Source organism: Nicotiana tabacum, chromosome 8, assembly GCF_000715075.1.
Source record: "Nicotiana tabacum cultivar K326 chromosome 8, ASM71507v2, whole genome shotgun sequence".
In the NCBI taxonomy this organism is placed as follows: Eukaryota; Viridiplantae; Streptophyta; class Magnoliopsida; order Solanales; family Solanaceae; genus Nicotiana; species Nicotiana tabacum.
Genome location: NC_134087.1, coordinates 193277849 through 193295052, shown reverse-complemented (window position 1 = coordinate 193295052; position 17204 = coordinate 193277849). Strand labels below are relative to the sequence as shown.

The 17204-nt window shown below is 41.1% G+C and overlaps 1 protein-coding gene across 1 annotated transcript; it reads right to left on the bottom strand.

Moving 5' to 3' along the window:
• Positions 1-349: 349 nt before the first annotated feature.
• LOC107818662 (uncharacterized) lies at positions 350-2713 on the bottom strand. Its single transcript, XM_016644703.1, has 2 exons — positions 1129-2713; positions 350-811 (listed from the first exon to the last, which is right to left on the bottom strand). Exons 1-2 carry the CDS (start codon positions 2042-2044, stop codon positions 777-779), a joined length of 951 nt encoding a protein of 316 aa, XP_016500189.1. The 5' UTR covers positions 2045-2713; the 3' UTR covers positions 350-776.
• Between the last annotated feature and the right edge of the window lie 14491 nt (positions 2714-17204).

Below are 17204 nucleotides of genomic sequence, written 5' to 3'. Positions count from 1 at the left end.
ATTACTAGCAAAGCATAAACACCCAAACACTTTCAAGTGATCAATAGTAGGTAGTTTGTTATATAGAATCTCATAAGCAGAATTTTCATGTAATAAAGATGTAGGCCATTTATTGATCAAGTATACAACAATTTTAATACAGTCTCCCCAGAACCTGCTAGGAATAGAACTCTGAAAGCTTAATGCTCTAGCTACTTCAAGTATATGCCCGTGTTTCCTTTCCACCACCCCATTCTGTTTGGGTATGTAGGGACAACTGCTTTGATGCATAATACCTAAAGATTCTAATAACTCATTGCAGCTAGAATTAAAAAACTCTTTCCCATTATCAGATCTTAATACTTTCACATTCATGTCAAATTGGGTTTTTACCATTATAAGAAAATCTTTCAGCACTGTTACAACTTCAGACTTTGATTGCAATAAGCACACCTAGGTATACCTACTAAAATCATCCACAATTGTAAGGAAATAATGGTTTCTATCATATGTAGGCAATTTGTGAGGACCCCAAACATCAAGATGAATAAGCTGGAAAATACAATTAGTTTTACTGCTGCTAAGAGGAAACTTCAATCTGCTTTGCTTAGCTAAAGGACACAATTCACAGTTTTGCTGTAGACTATCTACTGCTATATTCTTCAAGGCAGAAATATGCTTCATTACCATTATTGATGGATGTCCTAATCTCATATGCCAAAGACTGCTTTTATCATTCCCTTTGGTAACCATTGCTGCTATAGGCTTCTCTCCCCATATAAAGTCCACAATTCTCTCTACCAATCCCCATCACCTTCCCATTGTAAAGACCCTGCAACACACAAAAATTAGGGAAGAATAGGGCACAACACCTCAATTCCTTGGTCAATTTGGAGACTGACAACAACTTAAACTTAAAATCAGAAACATATAAGACATCCTTCAATTCACATCTTCCTAGGATAGATGCATTTCATTTGTGTGTTACTGAACATTTGCTACCTGTTGGAACCTGCACTTTGTGGTTGCTTTGTTGACTAATATTCTCTAAATTAGATAAGATCTCCTTATTACATGTAATATGATGAGATGCTTCTATATTTGTTATCCACTCACATAGAGATATATTGGACAATAATGTGGTTATACCTGCCATAAGTGCCTGACAATCACCTGCAGGTGTTTTGTTCAAAAGATCTAATATTTGCTTGTACTGGCTTTCTGTAAAAAATTGTCCAAGTTGTCCTTGAGAGGAACCTGCAGTCTCTTCTGAAATCATGTTAGCATAAACTTTGTTTCCTTGGCCCTGTTGTTTCTTCTTGCTTTTAAAATCAGGAGGATACCCTATGATTTTGTAACAATTTTCCTTGAGATGTCCTTTGTATCCATAATGCTCACAAACAATCCCAATCTTCTTAGCTTTATAGCCTTGATTCTGTCCTGCCAGCATAGTCAAGGGTTCCCTATTCACTTCAAGCACACCTAACTCACGTTGGCTTTCCTCTTGAATAACCAAAGCATAAGCCTGGTTTACAGTTAGCACTGGTGTTTTCAGTAATATCTGGCTTCTTACTTGGCTATAGATTTCATTAAGTCCAACTAAGAATTGCAGTAAACGTAAATTCTTAAACTGTTCAATGAAAGGTCTCGTCTCTTCACAATCATAACCTGGTGTTGGAACTAACAGATCTATTTCATCCCAAAGGTCTTTCATTTTTGTATAGTTCGATGCTATAGAATCAGTACCTTGCTTTAGCGATCCAATTTGTATCCACAGAAGGTAAAAACGAGTAAGGTTAGATTTATCAAACCTCTCTTTGAACTCATTCCATATTGTCTTTGCATTTGATGCATAGATGATACTCGGCTGTAATTCTGCAGACATTGTGCGTCCTATCCATGAAAGAACTACTGTGTTGCATCTTTCCCATTGATTCGCCAATTCTCCTTTGTAAGAGCTTTTCAAGCAGGTTCCTTCAATGAACCCTAGCTTGTTCTTCACCAAAAGTGCCATCCGCATCGATCTGCTCCACAAACCATAATTTTCAGGTCTGGTGAACTTCATATCGTGCAATGCAACTCCAGGTGTGTCTGTAGATGCTAAAAATAGAGGATGATTTTGATCAATCTAAAGACTCGCTGTTTCTCCCATGGCCGATCAAATTGAAGCTTCTAACGGTGTTCAATGTTCAGATCTTACAGAGTCACATCAACCCGCTCTGATACCATGATAGAATCTAGGCTTGCATGAACAATTAAACCCTAATTTCTAGAAAATTCAGAGAATGAAGAAAGGAGGAAGAAGAGAAGAAATTGATTTCTAATTTTGTTATCACTGTACATTCCAATGCACAGTATTTAACTATCTTCTAACAACTTAACTAATCACTCACGTGTGAATCACATGTGTGAGTGTGTATTGTCTAAAATGCCCTTCTTACATCCTATCTTTTAACTTTCAATAAAGAAAAAGAAAGCTTTAAGAGAAAATAACTTTACAAAATCTTTCAGCCTGACCAATTTATACATTAAATAAACGAAAATCTTAAGAATACTTTTTTCTCTTGAGAAAAAGATGCGTAATTAATAAATGATAGAAAGGAGAAGGGGATTGGATGTCAGTTAAGCTTGGGCCCATGCTAGCGCGAGCCTACTTTATAATTTGCAAAGGAACATGTCACTCAAAAAGCACTTTATGAACGGTGGATATCACACTCAATAAATATATATTTAAGAAAATTTTATAATCTTAGGAAAAAACGCTCAGTTGAGTTTCAATGTTTTTAACTTTTAAGTGGAGGAAAATAAAAGAACAAGAGAAATCTCAATATCTCGTTGCAATAATGGAAACTATGCAAGTTCCATTAATCTTTCACTAACCGTTTCAGCCAAAACAAGTGAAAGTTTAAGTAATCGAGAAACTACACTTGATTAAGAAAATTCTTTCTCTTTGGATTGCGTAAAGAAAATGAAATTCTGATTAATGGAATTGATTTCCTTGTTTAATATCCTGCCAAATTCTTGGTTATTTTTTGCCAAAATAAGGGAAATTGTAGTAGCAGAAAGCATAAAATTGCACTACATTCAATGTTTTTGTGTCGTAAACACCGTATTGGAAATATCTAATCACATAAATGAAAAGCTTTGTTTTCTTATAAACTTCTGTGTTCTAATCAAGTACCTAATAAATTGGTATGAATTCAAAAATACGGAAATTAAAATTCTTAGGTTTAAATAGCTGTTAGTTAAAGAATTGATGAAATAATGAAATTTGCATTTGAGTAGAAAGTACTTATGATCGAAAGAGAAATTGTGAATTTTATGTTTGAGCAGAAAATATTTATGATCGAAAGAATTATTAGAGGAATTGTTATACAGAGAAAATCCTATGCTAGCTAAATTCTATGTTTTATTATAATACAAGCTTCATTATCCTATGACCTAATTCTACATTAATCTGTCTAAAAGTTTAAATATTTCCAAAAATGATAGTTTTCTCGAATAATTTAAAATGATATATAATTATATTCTTTTATATTATTTCAGATGTGAGGTGACCTTTTTACAAACTTATCAACTATTTCACAGACAACTAGTCTTTTAATAATTTTATTTACACTAATGGTAAAGAAAATGGACTTTGTGATAACACTAAAAACTAGCTCATGAGATAAATATTGTTTGAGATAATATAAGAAGATAACAACTCTTTTTTTAAACCAATGTAGGATATTCTAACAATCTTGACATGCCGCGGAGGGAAGAACATCATCTTGATGTTCACTAAATCGCTTGTCTAGCCTATGCTTTGAAAGCCTGCATAGGGTACAAGATTGGAAAAAAAAAACGAGAGGAAGAATCGACGAGAAGAGTGTTCTCGAAGAGAAAACTGAGATTGAAAAAGCGTTAGGAGAATTCTAAACTCGAGATGTTAGAAGATGCAAAAGCAATAAGTGCCAAAGCTAATATAATTGCTTTAGCGAGAGCTGCTATCGGTATTGAAAACGTCCTTATTTCTTCGGTTTATTCCATGGTACGAAATCCATCATGGGCAAATAATTATTTGGTTAGATGAAAAATATAGGATTAGGACCCAACATTGGATAAACAGAAAATATGGATGGTATGCCTTTTCATTCATTTCCAAAAGTCAGCTCATGAAGCGAGATCGAATTAACCAAGACCATGTATCAAGTCATTAGCTCATTCCCTACACTAATATGGGACACTCTAATAATTTTGGATAATTTATTTAAGTATCACTTTAATCCAAATTTTTATGTAGATGAAATGGCTGGTAAGAAAATAAAAAGAAGGAAGAAGAAAGAAATAGATTTTACTTTAATAGAATGCATACAATATGATATTTTATTTACTTAAAAACTTTCCAAAAACAACAGAATTTGCTTGGTGGGTAATGCACATGCATTGAACATTAAAAAACAACAAATGGAAACTAAAACCAAAGTTGATAAAGGGAATACACAAAAAAACACACATGGGGGCACCATGTTATGTTCTGAGAGTTTAGAGAATGAATGAAAAGAGATAAGATTGAAAATGTTTTTAATAAAAAACACATGATACCTTCACTATGTCTTTTGTGCATTACATGTGATTTGGTTCAATCCTATGCTTACTTGTACACCACATACTCCAAATAAAGTAGGAGAATTACATTTAACATGATTATAATTAATTGCATGAGGAATATGCAATTATGAAAAGGGTTCGGTGGATGAGGTTACATCATACAATGCCCCCTCCCCGCTCCCCCGCACCCCCTCCCCCCACACCCAAAAAAAAGCCTCTCTAGATTTCTTTCAACCCCACCATAGATTTAGAGATTGATTTAAAGCAAGTTCAATAGATTCGATTGAACTTATTCAGCTCAAATTATATATATATATATATATATATACATACTCCAAATAAAGTAGGAGAATTACATTTAACATGATTATAATTAATTGCATGAGGAATATGCAATTATGAAAAGGGTTCGGTGGATGAGGTTACATCATACAATGCCCCCTCCCCGCTCCCCCGCACCCCCTCCCCCCACACCCAAAAAAAAGCCTCTCTAGATTTCTTTCAACCCCACCATAGATTTAGAGATTGATTTAAAGCAAGTTCAATAGATTCGATTGAACTTATTCAGCTCGAATTATATATATATATATATATATATATATATATATATATGGTCATAGAGGGGGAGGTCATAAACATCTATATCGTAAAATTAATTTTCGACGAAATGAAAAAAAAAATATATGGTAGAATCGTAACCATAGAATACGACCCTAATCGAAATGCATACATTTGTCTCATACACTATAAGGATGGTGAGAAGAGACATATTTTACATTCTAGAGGGGCTATAATTGGAGATACCATTGTTTCTGGTACAGAGGTTCCTATAAAAATGAGAAATGCTCTACCTTTGAGTGTGGTTTGAACTATTGATTTACGTAATTGGAAATAACCAATTAGGTTTACGACGAAACCTAGAAATCGATCACTGATCCAATTTGAGTATCTCTGCAGGATAGACCTCAACAGAAAATGGAAGAGTAAAGGCAACAAGTGATTGAGTTCAGTAGTTCCTCATATAAAATTATTGACTCTAGAGATATAGTAATATGGAGAAGATAAAATTATTTCAAGCACCGACAAAACCGGAAAATCCCCTTCTTTCAAAGAGAGGAGGACAGGTTATTCACATTTCATTTGATGGTCAGAGGCGAATTGAAAGTTAAGCAGTGAGAATTCTAAAGATTCCTCAAGGAAAAAATAGAGATGTTTTCTATGTCACCCATAATATATGGAAGTATCGACATAATTTCATAGAGTCATTCGGTCTAAATACTACATGGAGAACATAAGCCAGATGACAAAACGGGAAGACCCAGAATGTAGAAGATCATAACATGAGTGATTCGGCATATATATATATATATATATATATATATATATATATATATATATATATATATATATTACCGCGAAAATGGTAATAACAATTAAATTTGATTTTGTAGTTCTAAAAATACGTGATCTATTTTTATGCTAGCTGTTAGGCAATGAATGATAAGTAAAAGATTAGAAAGCAAGATTATAGCTTAGAGACGATATGACAATTGAACCAAACAGCTGGAGATCGGGGCCTCGAGATGTCGTATATGAGGCCTCAGGGTCGAGTTGGGCGGCCGGCTTAGAGCGATCGAGGGAGGACTAATAGCTATGAGAGCTACGATGATGACTCTTTATGATCAATGATAAGTAATAAATGATGAACAATAAATAGAACACAATGAATGTAAGCAATAAATGGAAGTAACGAGATCAAGAGAATATGTTAGAGAGCAGAGAGAGTATTCTTGTGTATTTAGTGTTGAGCAACAGATGTCTACAAAATGACAAGGATCCCCTTTATATATGAGGGGAATCCTAGTATGGTACACGTACATTTATTACAAAGATATGAGGTTGATACAACTATTTAATGCCTTGGTAGGGTGCATGTCAACCTGCCAACTCCCATTTAGTGCCCAGGGAACTCCCCACTTTTCTATGGCCGTCGTCGAACCGTATTGTCTCTAAGTCAAGCATTTTAGAGACTCTACGAGATCACACTTCGAGCCCTTCCTCGGGCTTTAAGAGGCACATCTTTCGAGCCCTAAAATGATCAAAAAATCGGTCCCTCAGATTTTGCCGTATACAGATAGTCACCCGCGTTTTCTAGAATAAGATGATGGGAAATAGTTTTGAATTTTTGCACTCGCCATGACGTCAGCCAGTCAGGGCATTAAATGCCGTTATTCAACGGCCACGTAAAGGTCATTGTCAGCATGACTATTGAAGAACTATGAACCGCTATTGGCTATTCTGCTGCCCATGCGGCTTCTATAAATACCCCAATTGCTTAGTGACTCTCACTTTAGTGATTCCTTCAAGCTTTCGGAGCCAGATCCATCTTCCTCTATGCCCCTTTTATCTTGTGCTATTTGTTTCCTGCCTTCCTTCTAGAGAAAAAGAAATTTTTTAGTTACGAAGGCCAGAACCTTTAAGACGGTGCCTCGGAAAGACAAAGCTGCCTCTTCATCCCGAGTATCCAAGAATAAATCCAAAGGAAATCCCAAAGTGGCTCCTACCGTCAAACAATGTACAACCACCGAGTTTGATAGTATGAAGGATTTTCCATCGAGAGACCTTCATCTATGTCGGGCCGATGCGAACATGTGTCCCAGTTCATTAGCATTGTGAACGATATAGACAGAGAGCGGGCTGACTGTCAATGGGGGAAGAAAGTGCTGGTTGAGATCCCTAGACCTAACGAGAGCATAACAGACCATAAGGCCAATTTTCTTTATGTATATACATACCCGTTCACCTTGGGCCCTGTCGACTCCTCGAACCCTTCTTCTCTGGCTATAGACCTGGTCATTCTCGACTTCTGCTGTAAATACCGGGTGACATTGGCCAAATTTACCCCTGTTTCTAGAGGATAGTTTACATGTTTCTCCTACTTTTCCAGCAAAGTCAAGGATACGACTTTTATCCTAGATCATCTGATCAGGCTTTACAGCCCCTGTCTTTTTCGAGGCTTGATCAAGCTTCACACTCGATCTTTGAAACCCTTTTTCTCGAGTATCGATGAGCATAAGAATCGTGGGAGGATGAGCCGATTTGTCCGAGTGAAGACCTCGAACATTATTATAGCTAAATGGATGTTGTTCCCGGAGGAGAAGAACATGAAGCGTAAGTGCTTTTTCTTTGAGCATGCTTTATTTTCTTCTTACCTTCTTCCCAAAAAACTAACTTTCCCTTTGCTCACACAATCGCCCTTTAGTATCCCGAATCTGTTCCAGGCCTGTTGGGATGGATTAGTGGATTAGATGCCTTGTTCCCCTATCCCGAGCGTTCTTGGCCTGAGTTGGCTAAAACGCAGTGGGTGGCCAAGAATCATGGTAAGCTCCTTCTTGCCACCTCTATCGTGTTATGATATTTTCTTCCTCATATCCCCCGTGCTGATGAATTTTGATTACTATGCTTGCGTAGGTCTTGGCGAAGGATTGCTGATGAGACCGCCTCCCGATGGCGAGGAAGAGGCTTCGAATCCTGATAAGGGCAAGAAGAGGAAGAAAGGGGCGGCCGTTGAGTCCCTTGTGGCAAAGAAACCTAAGTTGCGCAAACCCCAATCCACTGCCGGGACCTCAACCTCAGCTTCTAGAGCAAGTCCCAGTACTGGGGATGAAGATGACGATAATGATGATTACTGTTTGGTACAGAGGACTAGGTCGAGCGCGGATGTCCTGTAGGCGGTCTAGGCCAAAGGCTGCTGAATTGGGAACGGTTGATTCAGGTCGATCCCGTGCTGCGGAGACCCTCGAGGAGGGTGTGGACACGGTTCCTGAGCCCCTGGTAAGTCATGGTGCAGTTCCTATCGAGGAGACCGCTGCTGCTGGTTCCACAAGGTCCGGGCCAGGAGCTTTTCGAGGGCAGAATTTGCCCCTTGGTGATATCGATGCCCTTGGTGGCCTTAATTTGGGTCCTCGATTTTCGCCTGAGGAATTCAGGGATGCACAGGACCCAAAGGTTACCAACATGGGGGGCCCTATCGAAGGGGGAGATGAGCTTGACAACTTTCTCGATGGTGTTGGTGAAGGCATTGATCTCGACGCTCCCGATGCATTCGAGGAGGCGGAGAGGCTCTATCAGCACGTGATAACCTTTACTTGCATGCTTTTATTGCTTTAAGTATTTCTCCCTATTTTTCTGACTCCTTTGCTTTGTTGTAGGCCAAGAAAATGTACGACCACACTATCTCTAAGCTGAGATATGAGCATAGGAAGGAGGTCGAAGGCCTCACCTTGGGGCTGAAGGAGTCGGAGGCTTCCTTTGCCCGAAAGGGGGAGGAATTAAACGAGCTTCAGGCGAATTTGGAAGGAGTGCTCTGAGAAAAGGCTAGCCTTGCCGAGCAGGTAACTTGGTGTTCAGAAACTCATTCGTCATCCTCACAATTCAATGCTTACCGACTCATCTTTTCCTTGGCAGATCGGGCAAAAGGATGCTCTTGCGGGGCGATTTCGGGATGAAGTTGCTGCTATGAACGCGGAGATCCTCGAGATGAGGAGGCGAAACAAGGTCATGGCCTCGTAGTTGACATTAGACCAGGATCTTCTTCGAAATGCCCGAGAAGAGGCTACTGCATTGTCTGTGGCTAAATACGAGGTCGAAGAGAATGCCGCTACGTACCTGAAAGATGCCGCCACTATGAATAAACTAGCTCGAGAAATATTAGAGAAGGACGAGCAAAAAATGGCTTGGACTGTCGCTTGCGCACGTGCCAAGGAAAGGAGGCAAGCCCTAGAGGAAACCAATGCTAAAAGTGTTGATCTCTCAGCTGAGATAGAGGAGGCCCGAGATTTGGAGGAAGAATTGGCACTCTTGGTCACTTTGGACGAGGATGCCGGAAATGGTTTAGAGAGCAGCGACGATGAAGAGTAGACCTACGTCGCCTTTCCTTCTCTTTTTTCCTTTTGTGTATGAACTTTTAGGGGGAAGAGTCTTATAAAGGCGCCCCTTGTAAATATATTTTTGGTGATGCAAGAGAATTCTTCTGCTTCAATTCCTCAAGTTTATTTTTGTTGCTTACGTAGAGTTAGCTTGTTGAGTTTTGATGTAGGCTCTTCGGAATCCATATTTGGGACAATTAGGACCCTCGAGATTGGGTGCCATTTCGAGATTAGGTCGATAGCTTCTTTGGGGTCGATGTTTATAATAGTAGAAATCCGCGGGGTCTCAACATCGCCAAGGTATTGTACGATAGCATTATTTATGCGGCACGTTTGTGGAGCGACCGGAGTGGTCCCACTGGTACATCTCCCAAAAAGGTGGTGCTGACGTGGTTAGAATTAATTAGTCTTCAAAACAGGCGGACAGTTGTCGCTCACCCCTATATATGCATTTGCTCATCTCTTAACTGAGGATTCCGCTACTCTGAATAGCTATCCCTCTCTAAGAGCCTGTATTCTTTGTGCTAGTTCTCTCGTCATTTCAACTCAAAGCCTTCGCCCAAATTTTCATCTTCCTCTTTCTATCTTACCGTAGTCATGGCTGCTACATCGAAATTCATCCATCAAGGAGAGGAGAGTTCTACCTCTGCTTCGTGTCCGGATAGTGGTACACCGCCGATGTACGACAAGCTGACATCGAGGTGCTTTGTCTCGAAGAGGGACTTTTCATTAGTGAAACCTCCCAATGTCCTAGGAAACCAGGAGCATGCGTCGAGGTTTATCTTATCGATAAGGGAGGGGCATCTTGAGGCAGTCAGAGAAGACTGCGGATGGGAGAGAGAGGTGGTGTTGCAGGCACCTTCCATGGAAGAGAGCATCATGGCTCATGTCGAGGGGTTCTTGAGCGTGTATACGTACCCCTTCACATTAGGTCCTCTCGACAGGGTCGTGCTCGACTTTTGTAGGAGGTATCAGGTTACCTTGGTGCAGGTTCACCCATCCCTTGGAAGATAGTGTTGATGATAAGGTACTTTGCGGACAAGGCCGGGCTCGAATTCACCCTTAGTCATCTCGTCAGGTTATATCGGCCTTTGAACTACCAGTGATTGATTACTCTGTAACGTCAATCCACCTGGCCCCTCACTGTTAACGACGAAGAGGACGAGGATCGGGGATGGATGATTCGATTTGTTAGAGTACGGACAGTCGATATTATCCCTGGAGAGTTTCTGCCATTTCCTGAGAAATGGAATTTCACACGTAAGTGGTACACTTGTGCTTTTACTATTTTTGTACATAGTGGAGGCGAGCTCCGTGAAGATGTTCTTCTTTTTGCTTTCTGTAGCGGTCCCTTGGCTGCCGAACGAGATTCCTGGTCTGACAGAATGGTCTCGTAAGCTGGCAGCTTGCTCGACTTATGACAAGTGCAATTGGTGTGACCTGTCCAAGGGGAAATGGGAGGCAAAACATCATGGTAGGTGCTTAGTGGCTTGTTTTCTCAGAAAGGTACTTTCCTTACAGCGTGCTGATTCTGCCAACGCAGGTGTTGGAGAATTTTCCGAGATAAGGCCGTGTCCCCTAGGGGAGGAGGAGAGATTACTGACCTCGGGGTCGAGTATCAATAATAAATGGAAAGAGCCTTCGAGGTATGAGGATGCTCGCAGCGAGGCAAGTCCTTTTCTGAGGTTCAGAAGAGGTGAGTCGACCGTTCCCATCGAAGGTATTTCGAGAGACACGAGTTTTCTATCACCTCCCTCTTCTCCTACCGAAGTCACTTCGGGGGAAACTAAGCCACCGGATGTATGCTCGGACTTTAGTGAGGCTCAACGGCTTAACTTCATGGTAGGCTTTGGTAGCCGGTATAGGCTTTTTCTGATTTCGCGTCTTCCCTTTCTTATTAAGCTTTCTTATGTAGGCCTTTGACAAGCTTAAGTTCGAGCTGCTTCGCCGTGAGGACAGGCTGCGAAAGGCTTTGGATGGAGAGAAATCCCTTAGGCTCCTTTGCACGAAAAAGGAAGATGAGCTGGCATGCCTGCGGTATAAGGCGGATCGAAATCGGAACTTCGAAGACTATCTTGAAAGACAGGTAACCTTTGCTTCGAGCTAATGCATGCTCCTCCTTCTACTTTTGCAGGCTAATATTTTCCTCTTTCAACTGTAGAGAAAAATGGAGGACCTGGAATGACTCAGGGGTGAATTTGTCCAGTTTAAGTGTGAGCGTGACGAGCTAAACGCCTAGGTCGAGACCAGAAAGATGCCTTGGCCAAGGCCTCCGCCCTTGAGGTGCAATTCCAAAACGTTCGTGCGAACAACCTGGTCCGAACGAGCATGATTGCAAGGCTCGAATCGAAAATTTTAAAGATGAAGACAGAGATCATAGATGCCCTGGCCGAAGCCGTAATGAGCCGAACTAAGGTTGACAAGAAAGTGGCGGTCTACTTGAAGGACGTTGCTGATGATCGAGCTGAGCTTATAAGGGCTCTCGATCGTGAGAGCAGATGCAAGGAGTATGCACAGTGCAAATCTCAAAGGAAACTCTCGAGGATATCCATGCTAGGGGTTTTGATCTCTCGGAAGAGATAAAGCACGAAAAGTCAGAAGAATATGATGCTAAGCTCTTTCTGTCTGATGCTGAAGATAATGAGAAAGAGACCGATGGGTCGTAGTCCTTGAGAGGGACGTAGATTAGGCCTTTCCTTTTCTGATTTTGTATATAGTACTTTCAAAGTACATTGTAAATGGAGCTTGTATTTTTTCACATACATGTATAAAAGGAAATCTTATGGTTTTGTTTTTCGTACACTTTTCCTTTAGCCTTGATATTTGTCAGTTGTTAGCCGGATGAATTGGTCTTTGGCTTAAAAGGAATCCTAAGATTCATAGTATGACCCTGGGGCTTATTAGGCTGGCCCGTAGGCTCTTAAGCGCTTTGGTTGGTACGACCTTTTAGTATAAGCCGACATTTGAGGTCTTATGCTTTTGCCCTTAGGAATATTTAGTTAATTGTTTTGGGTTCAGTCTCTGAGTCAGGTTTTGACTCGAGCTCATTTGACCCTCAAGTTTTTGAATTTAAATCTGGCCTTTAGGCTCTTACGTGTTCGGTCGGTATGACCTTTAGTATGGGCTAACGATAATGGCTCTTACGCATTGGGTTGGTACGACCTTTTATATGGGCTGGCGACAGTGGCTCTTACGCATTTAGTCGGTACGACCTTTTATATGGGCTGGCGATAATGGCTCTTATGCATTGGGTCGATACGACTTCTAGTAGGCTTTATTTTTCCTTCGTTAAGGACTTTTGAAGTTTGTGTTTTCCTAACTCTTTGACGGTTTGATAAAAACCTCGATTGTGAGTCGTTATATGGTGATAATTGAGCACCTCAGGAGGTTTGTCTTGGTGACTGAGTATGTCGAAGCCTATAGTTTGGAATTGACATGGTCGAAACTCTTTTTCTTGTGTCAAAGGTAGCCTGTTTAACTGGTTCTTTTTGAAGTATTTTCAAAGTAATTGAAGGCTTGCGATTTTATAGCGATGGTCGAGTGTCCCTAAGCCGCATTAATTTGGCTGGTATAGCCTTGTGACCATAGTCATTGTGTTTGGCCAGAGCCTTTCAGTCTCCGAGTGAAGTAGTTTCGACATCTATATCGAGGGTATGCCTTTTTAGGGGTATTACAAGTTCGATATATAGCCTTAACTTTAAGATCGGGATTATGCTTTTTGTAAGGTCTTACAAATTTTACATGCCTTTGAGGTCTTACAGTTTTGATTACTTGGTACAAGTATGGTTCATGCCTTGTTTGAGGTCTTACAGTTTTGGTCACTTGGTACAAGTGTGATTCATGCCTTGCTTGAGGTCTTATAGTTTTGGTCACTTGGTACAAGTGTGATTCATGCCTTGCTTGAGGTCTTACAGTTTTGGTACAAGTGTGAGTCATACCTTGCTTGAGGTCTTATAGTTTTGGTCACTTGGTACAAGTGTGATTTATGCCTTGCTTGAAGTCTTACGAGACCGAGGTTGCCCGTATGTGGTCTTATGACCTCGGGTTTTGACAAGTCGATGGGGGTGTCGATTGGCGGCAGTCCCCCGAGTCATCTAGAGTTTCTTGGCTCGGGAGCCATTTTTTGTAAACTTGGTATTGCCTCATTGAGGGCTTACGATTTCGGAGTTTCCGACCTGGAGGTCATGTGGCCTTGAGTTTTCGACGCTAGTCCCCGAGTGTTCGGGACGTTTTTGGCTTTGGGGCCGTTTTGTGATCTTGATGTTGCCTTATTGAGGGCTTACGAGTTTGAAGACCCACAAGTACCCATTTAATTTGAAACGTATTGACAAGGAAAGAGATTACCAGTGCGTCATTGTAAGCCTGAGACAAGGTCTCGATGTCCTCGCCGCTGAATGTGAGAGCGTACTCGGGTATGTAACCTCGAGTTTGCTTTTCTCTAGTGATGGATATTTTTGTTCTTCTGATCATGGGTTATTGTGGAGCATCGATGCCTCCCAAGATCATGTGGATGACATGTTGTGGCTCATTTGTTTCTTTCTTCTTAGTCGTCTCTTGTTCCCGGAACTAATTTTTGGCTCGGTCACTGAGGAACTCTCGAAGGTGACCTTTGCTGAGTAGTCGGGCTACTTCTTCCTGGAGTTGCCGGCAATCCTCGGTCTTGTGACCATGCATGTTGTGGAATTCAGACACTAAGTTATAATTCCTTTGTGAAGTATTTGATTGTACATGCCTTGGCCATCTGGTGTCTCTAATTTTACTGATGGCGAACACGATGTCTGATACGTCGACGTTGAAGCTGTATTCTGACAAGCGAGGTGCCTCCATCAGCCCTGTGTGCCTATCGTACCTAGCTCTGCTGACAAGTCCACGAGGGTTCTGACCTCGATCTATTCTTTGGTCATTGCAGGATATGTTTTGCCTTGGGCATTTCTTCTATCTTCGGTGTATGGTTGGCATCTCTCTTTGTTCAGCTTTGACTCATTTGACAGAATTAGGATATACCGAGCCCAAGGGGGTTCCTAGTTGGTCATATTCGACCCTGATCTTTGATTGATATTGGTTGTGAACATCCGACCAAGTCATGGTGGGGTATTCAACCAGATTTTGTTTCAGCTGTTTCGAAGCCACCGAGCTTCGTTCATTCAAACCTTGAGTGAAGGCCTACACCGCCTAGTCGTCAAAGACCGGTGGTAGTTCCATGCATTCCATTTGAAAGCGAGATACGAACTCTCGCAGCATCTCGTTCTCCCTTTGCTTGATCTTGAAGACGTCGGATTTCCTTGTAGCTACCTTGATGGAACCGACATGTGCCTTTATGAAAGAATCTGCCAGTATGGCAAATGAGTCTATGGAGTTAGGAGCTAGGTTGTGATACCACATCATGGCCCCTTTCGAGAGTGTTCCCCTGAACTTCTTCAACAGGACGGATTCAATCTCATCGTCCCTCATGTCATTTCCCTTCACCGCACAAGTGTAAGCAGTGACGTGCTCATTGGGGTCCGAGGTTCCATTATACTTTAGAAGGTCAGGCATTCTGAACTTCTTCGGAATGGGTTTCGGGGTAGCTTCCTGTGGGAATGGCTTTTGTACACACTTCTTCGAATCTACACCTTTCAGGACCGGGGGTGCCCAGAATTTGGTCAACCCTAGAATTGTAGGTCTCTACCTTCTTATTGTTGGCTTTTATCTTTTTCTCGCCTGACTCGATACTCTTTGTGAGGTCCTCGAGCATCTTTATGAGGGCGGGGTTGGCTGCCGACCCATTGTTACTTGATCTTTTCGGTACCTGCTGGCTGGGGAATCCCTTTATGGTGCTACCGTGCTGGAAGTTTTCTAGTGACTTTGCAGCTTAGCAATTGCCAGCTGTTGTGCCTGTAACATTTCAAAAATAACGTGAAGGCTAACTTCCCATTCTTCCCTAGTTGACGTACGCTCATGTTAGTGTGGGAGCTTATATCAACGTGTTAGGCATAGCGTGAGACTGCGTCCACGGGAATTGGTTCTAGTTCATTCTCAAGGTTTCGTGGTGGTACACCAATACCTGGAACATCCACGCCGTTCTCTCCGTGGTCTTCAAGATTGTTGTTTTCACGTGCGTTTATTGAGTTAGGCATTTTGGCCTGAAATCAAAGATATTGGATAAGAAAAAGTGTGAAAGGTAACTTGCGTTATGTAGTTAAACCAACAAGAAAATAATCGCTATTATTTTTAGCCCCATGGTGGGTGCCAAACTGTTTACCGTGAAAATGGTAACAACAATTTTATTTGATTTTGTGGTTCTAAAATACGTGATCTATTTTTATGCTAGTTGTTAGGCAATGGATGATAAGTAAAAGATTAGAAAGCAAGATTATAGCTTAGAGATGATATGACAATCGAACCAAATGGCTGGAGATCAGGGCCTCGAGCTATCGTATATGAGGCCTCAGAGTCGAGTTGGGCGGTCGTCTTAGAGCGATCGACGGAGGACTACCAATTATGAGAGATACAATGATGACTCTTTATGATCAATGATAAGTAATAAATGATAAACAATAAATAGAACACATTGAATGTAAGCAATAAATGGAAGTAACCAGATCAAGAGAATATGTTAGAGAGCAGAGAGATTATTCTTGTGTATTTAGTGTTGAGCAATAAAACCTTACAAAATGACAAGGATCCCCTTTATATATGAGGGAAATCCTAGTATGGTTCAAGTGCATTTATTATAAAGATATGAGATTGATACAACTATTTAATACCTTGGTACGGGCGCATGTCAACATGTCAACTCCCATCAAGTGCCTAGGAAACTCCCCACTTTTCTACGGCCGTTGTCGACCCATATTGTCTCTGAGCCAAGCATTTTTAGAGATTCTACAAGATCGCACTTCGGGCCCTTCCTCGGGCTTTAAGAGTCGCATCTTTCGAGCCCTGAAATGATCAAAAAATCGGTTCCTCGAATTTTGCCTTATACAGATAGTCCCCGCGTTTCCTAGAATAAGATGATATGAAACAGTTTTGAATATTTGCACTCGCCATGACGTCAGCCAGTCAGGGCATTAAATGTCGTAATTCAACGACCACACAAGGGTCGTTGTCAGCACGACTATCGAAGAACCTGCAAACCGCTATTGGTTGTTCTGCTGCCCATACGACTTCTATAAATACCCCAATAGCACTCGCACTTTAGTGATTACTTCAAGCTTTCGGAGCCAGATCCATCTTCCTCTACGCCCATTTATCTTGTGCTCTTTGTTTCCTGCCTTCCTTCTCGAGAAAAAGAAATTTTTATTATGATCATCTACATCTAGAAAGTCGTATGCTTTGGAAGAAACTTCTACAGTTTTGGAAGAGGGTTTGATTGATCAAAAGAAGAATCTACTTCAACCGATATGCCTTTAGGCACGACCATACATAACATATAAATTACACTTGGGTAGGGTGGACAATTAGCTAGAGCAGAGGGTGCTGTAGCGAAACTGATTGCAAAAGAGGGGAAATCGGCCACATTAAAATTAACTTCTAGGGAGGTTTCGTTTGATATCCAAAAACATCTTAGCAACAATCGGACAAGTTGGGAATGTTGGGGTGAACTAGAAAAGTTTAGGTAGAGCCAGATCTAAGCGTTGGCTAGGTAATCGTCCTGTAGTAAGATGAGTAGTTATAAACCCTGTAGACCATTCCCATAGGAATGGCGAAGGGAGAGCCCCATTTGGT

Bases quoted from the DNA above. Each gene is read 5' to 3' on its own strand.
- LOC107818662 (XM_016644703.1), bottom strand. From the start codon at position 2,044: ATGAAGTTCACCAGACCTGAAAATTATGGTTTGTGGAGCAGATCGATG. The intron at 812-1,128 runs GTATAACCACAT...TGTGTGTTGCAG, and splicing joins TTGTCAGGCACTTATGGCAG to GGTCTTTACAATGGGAAGGT.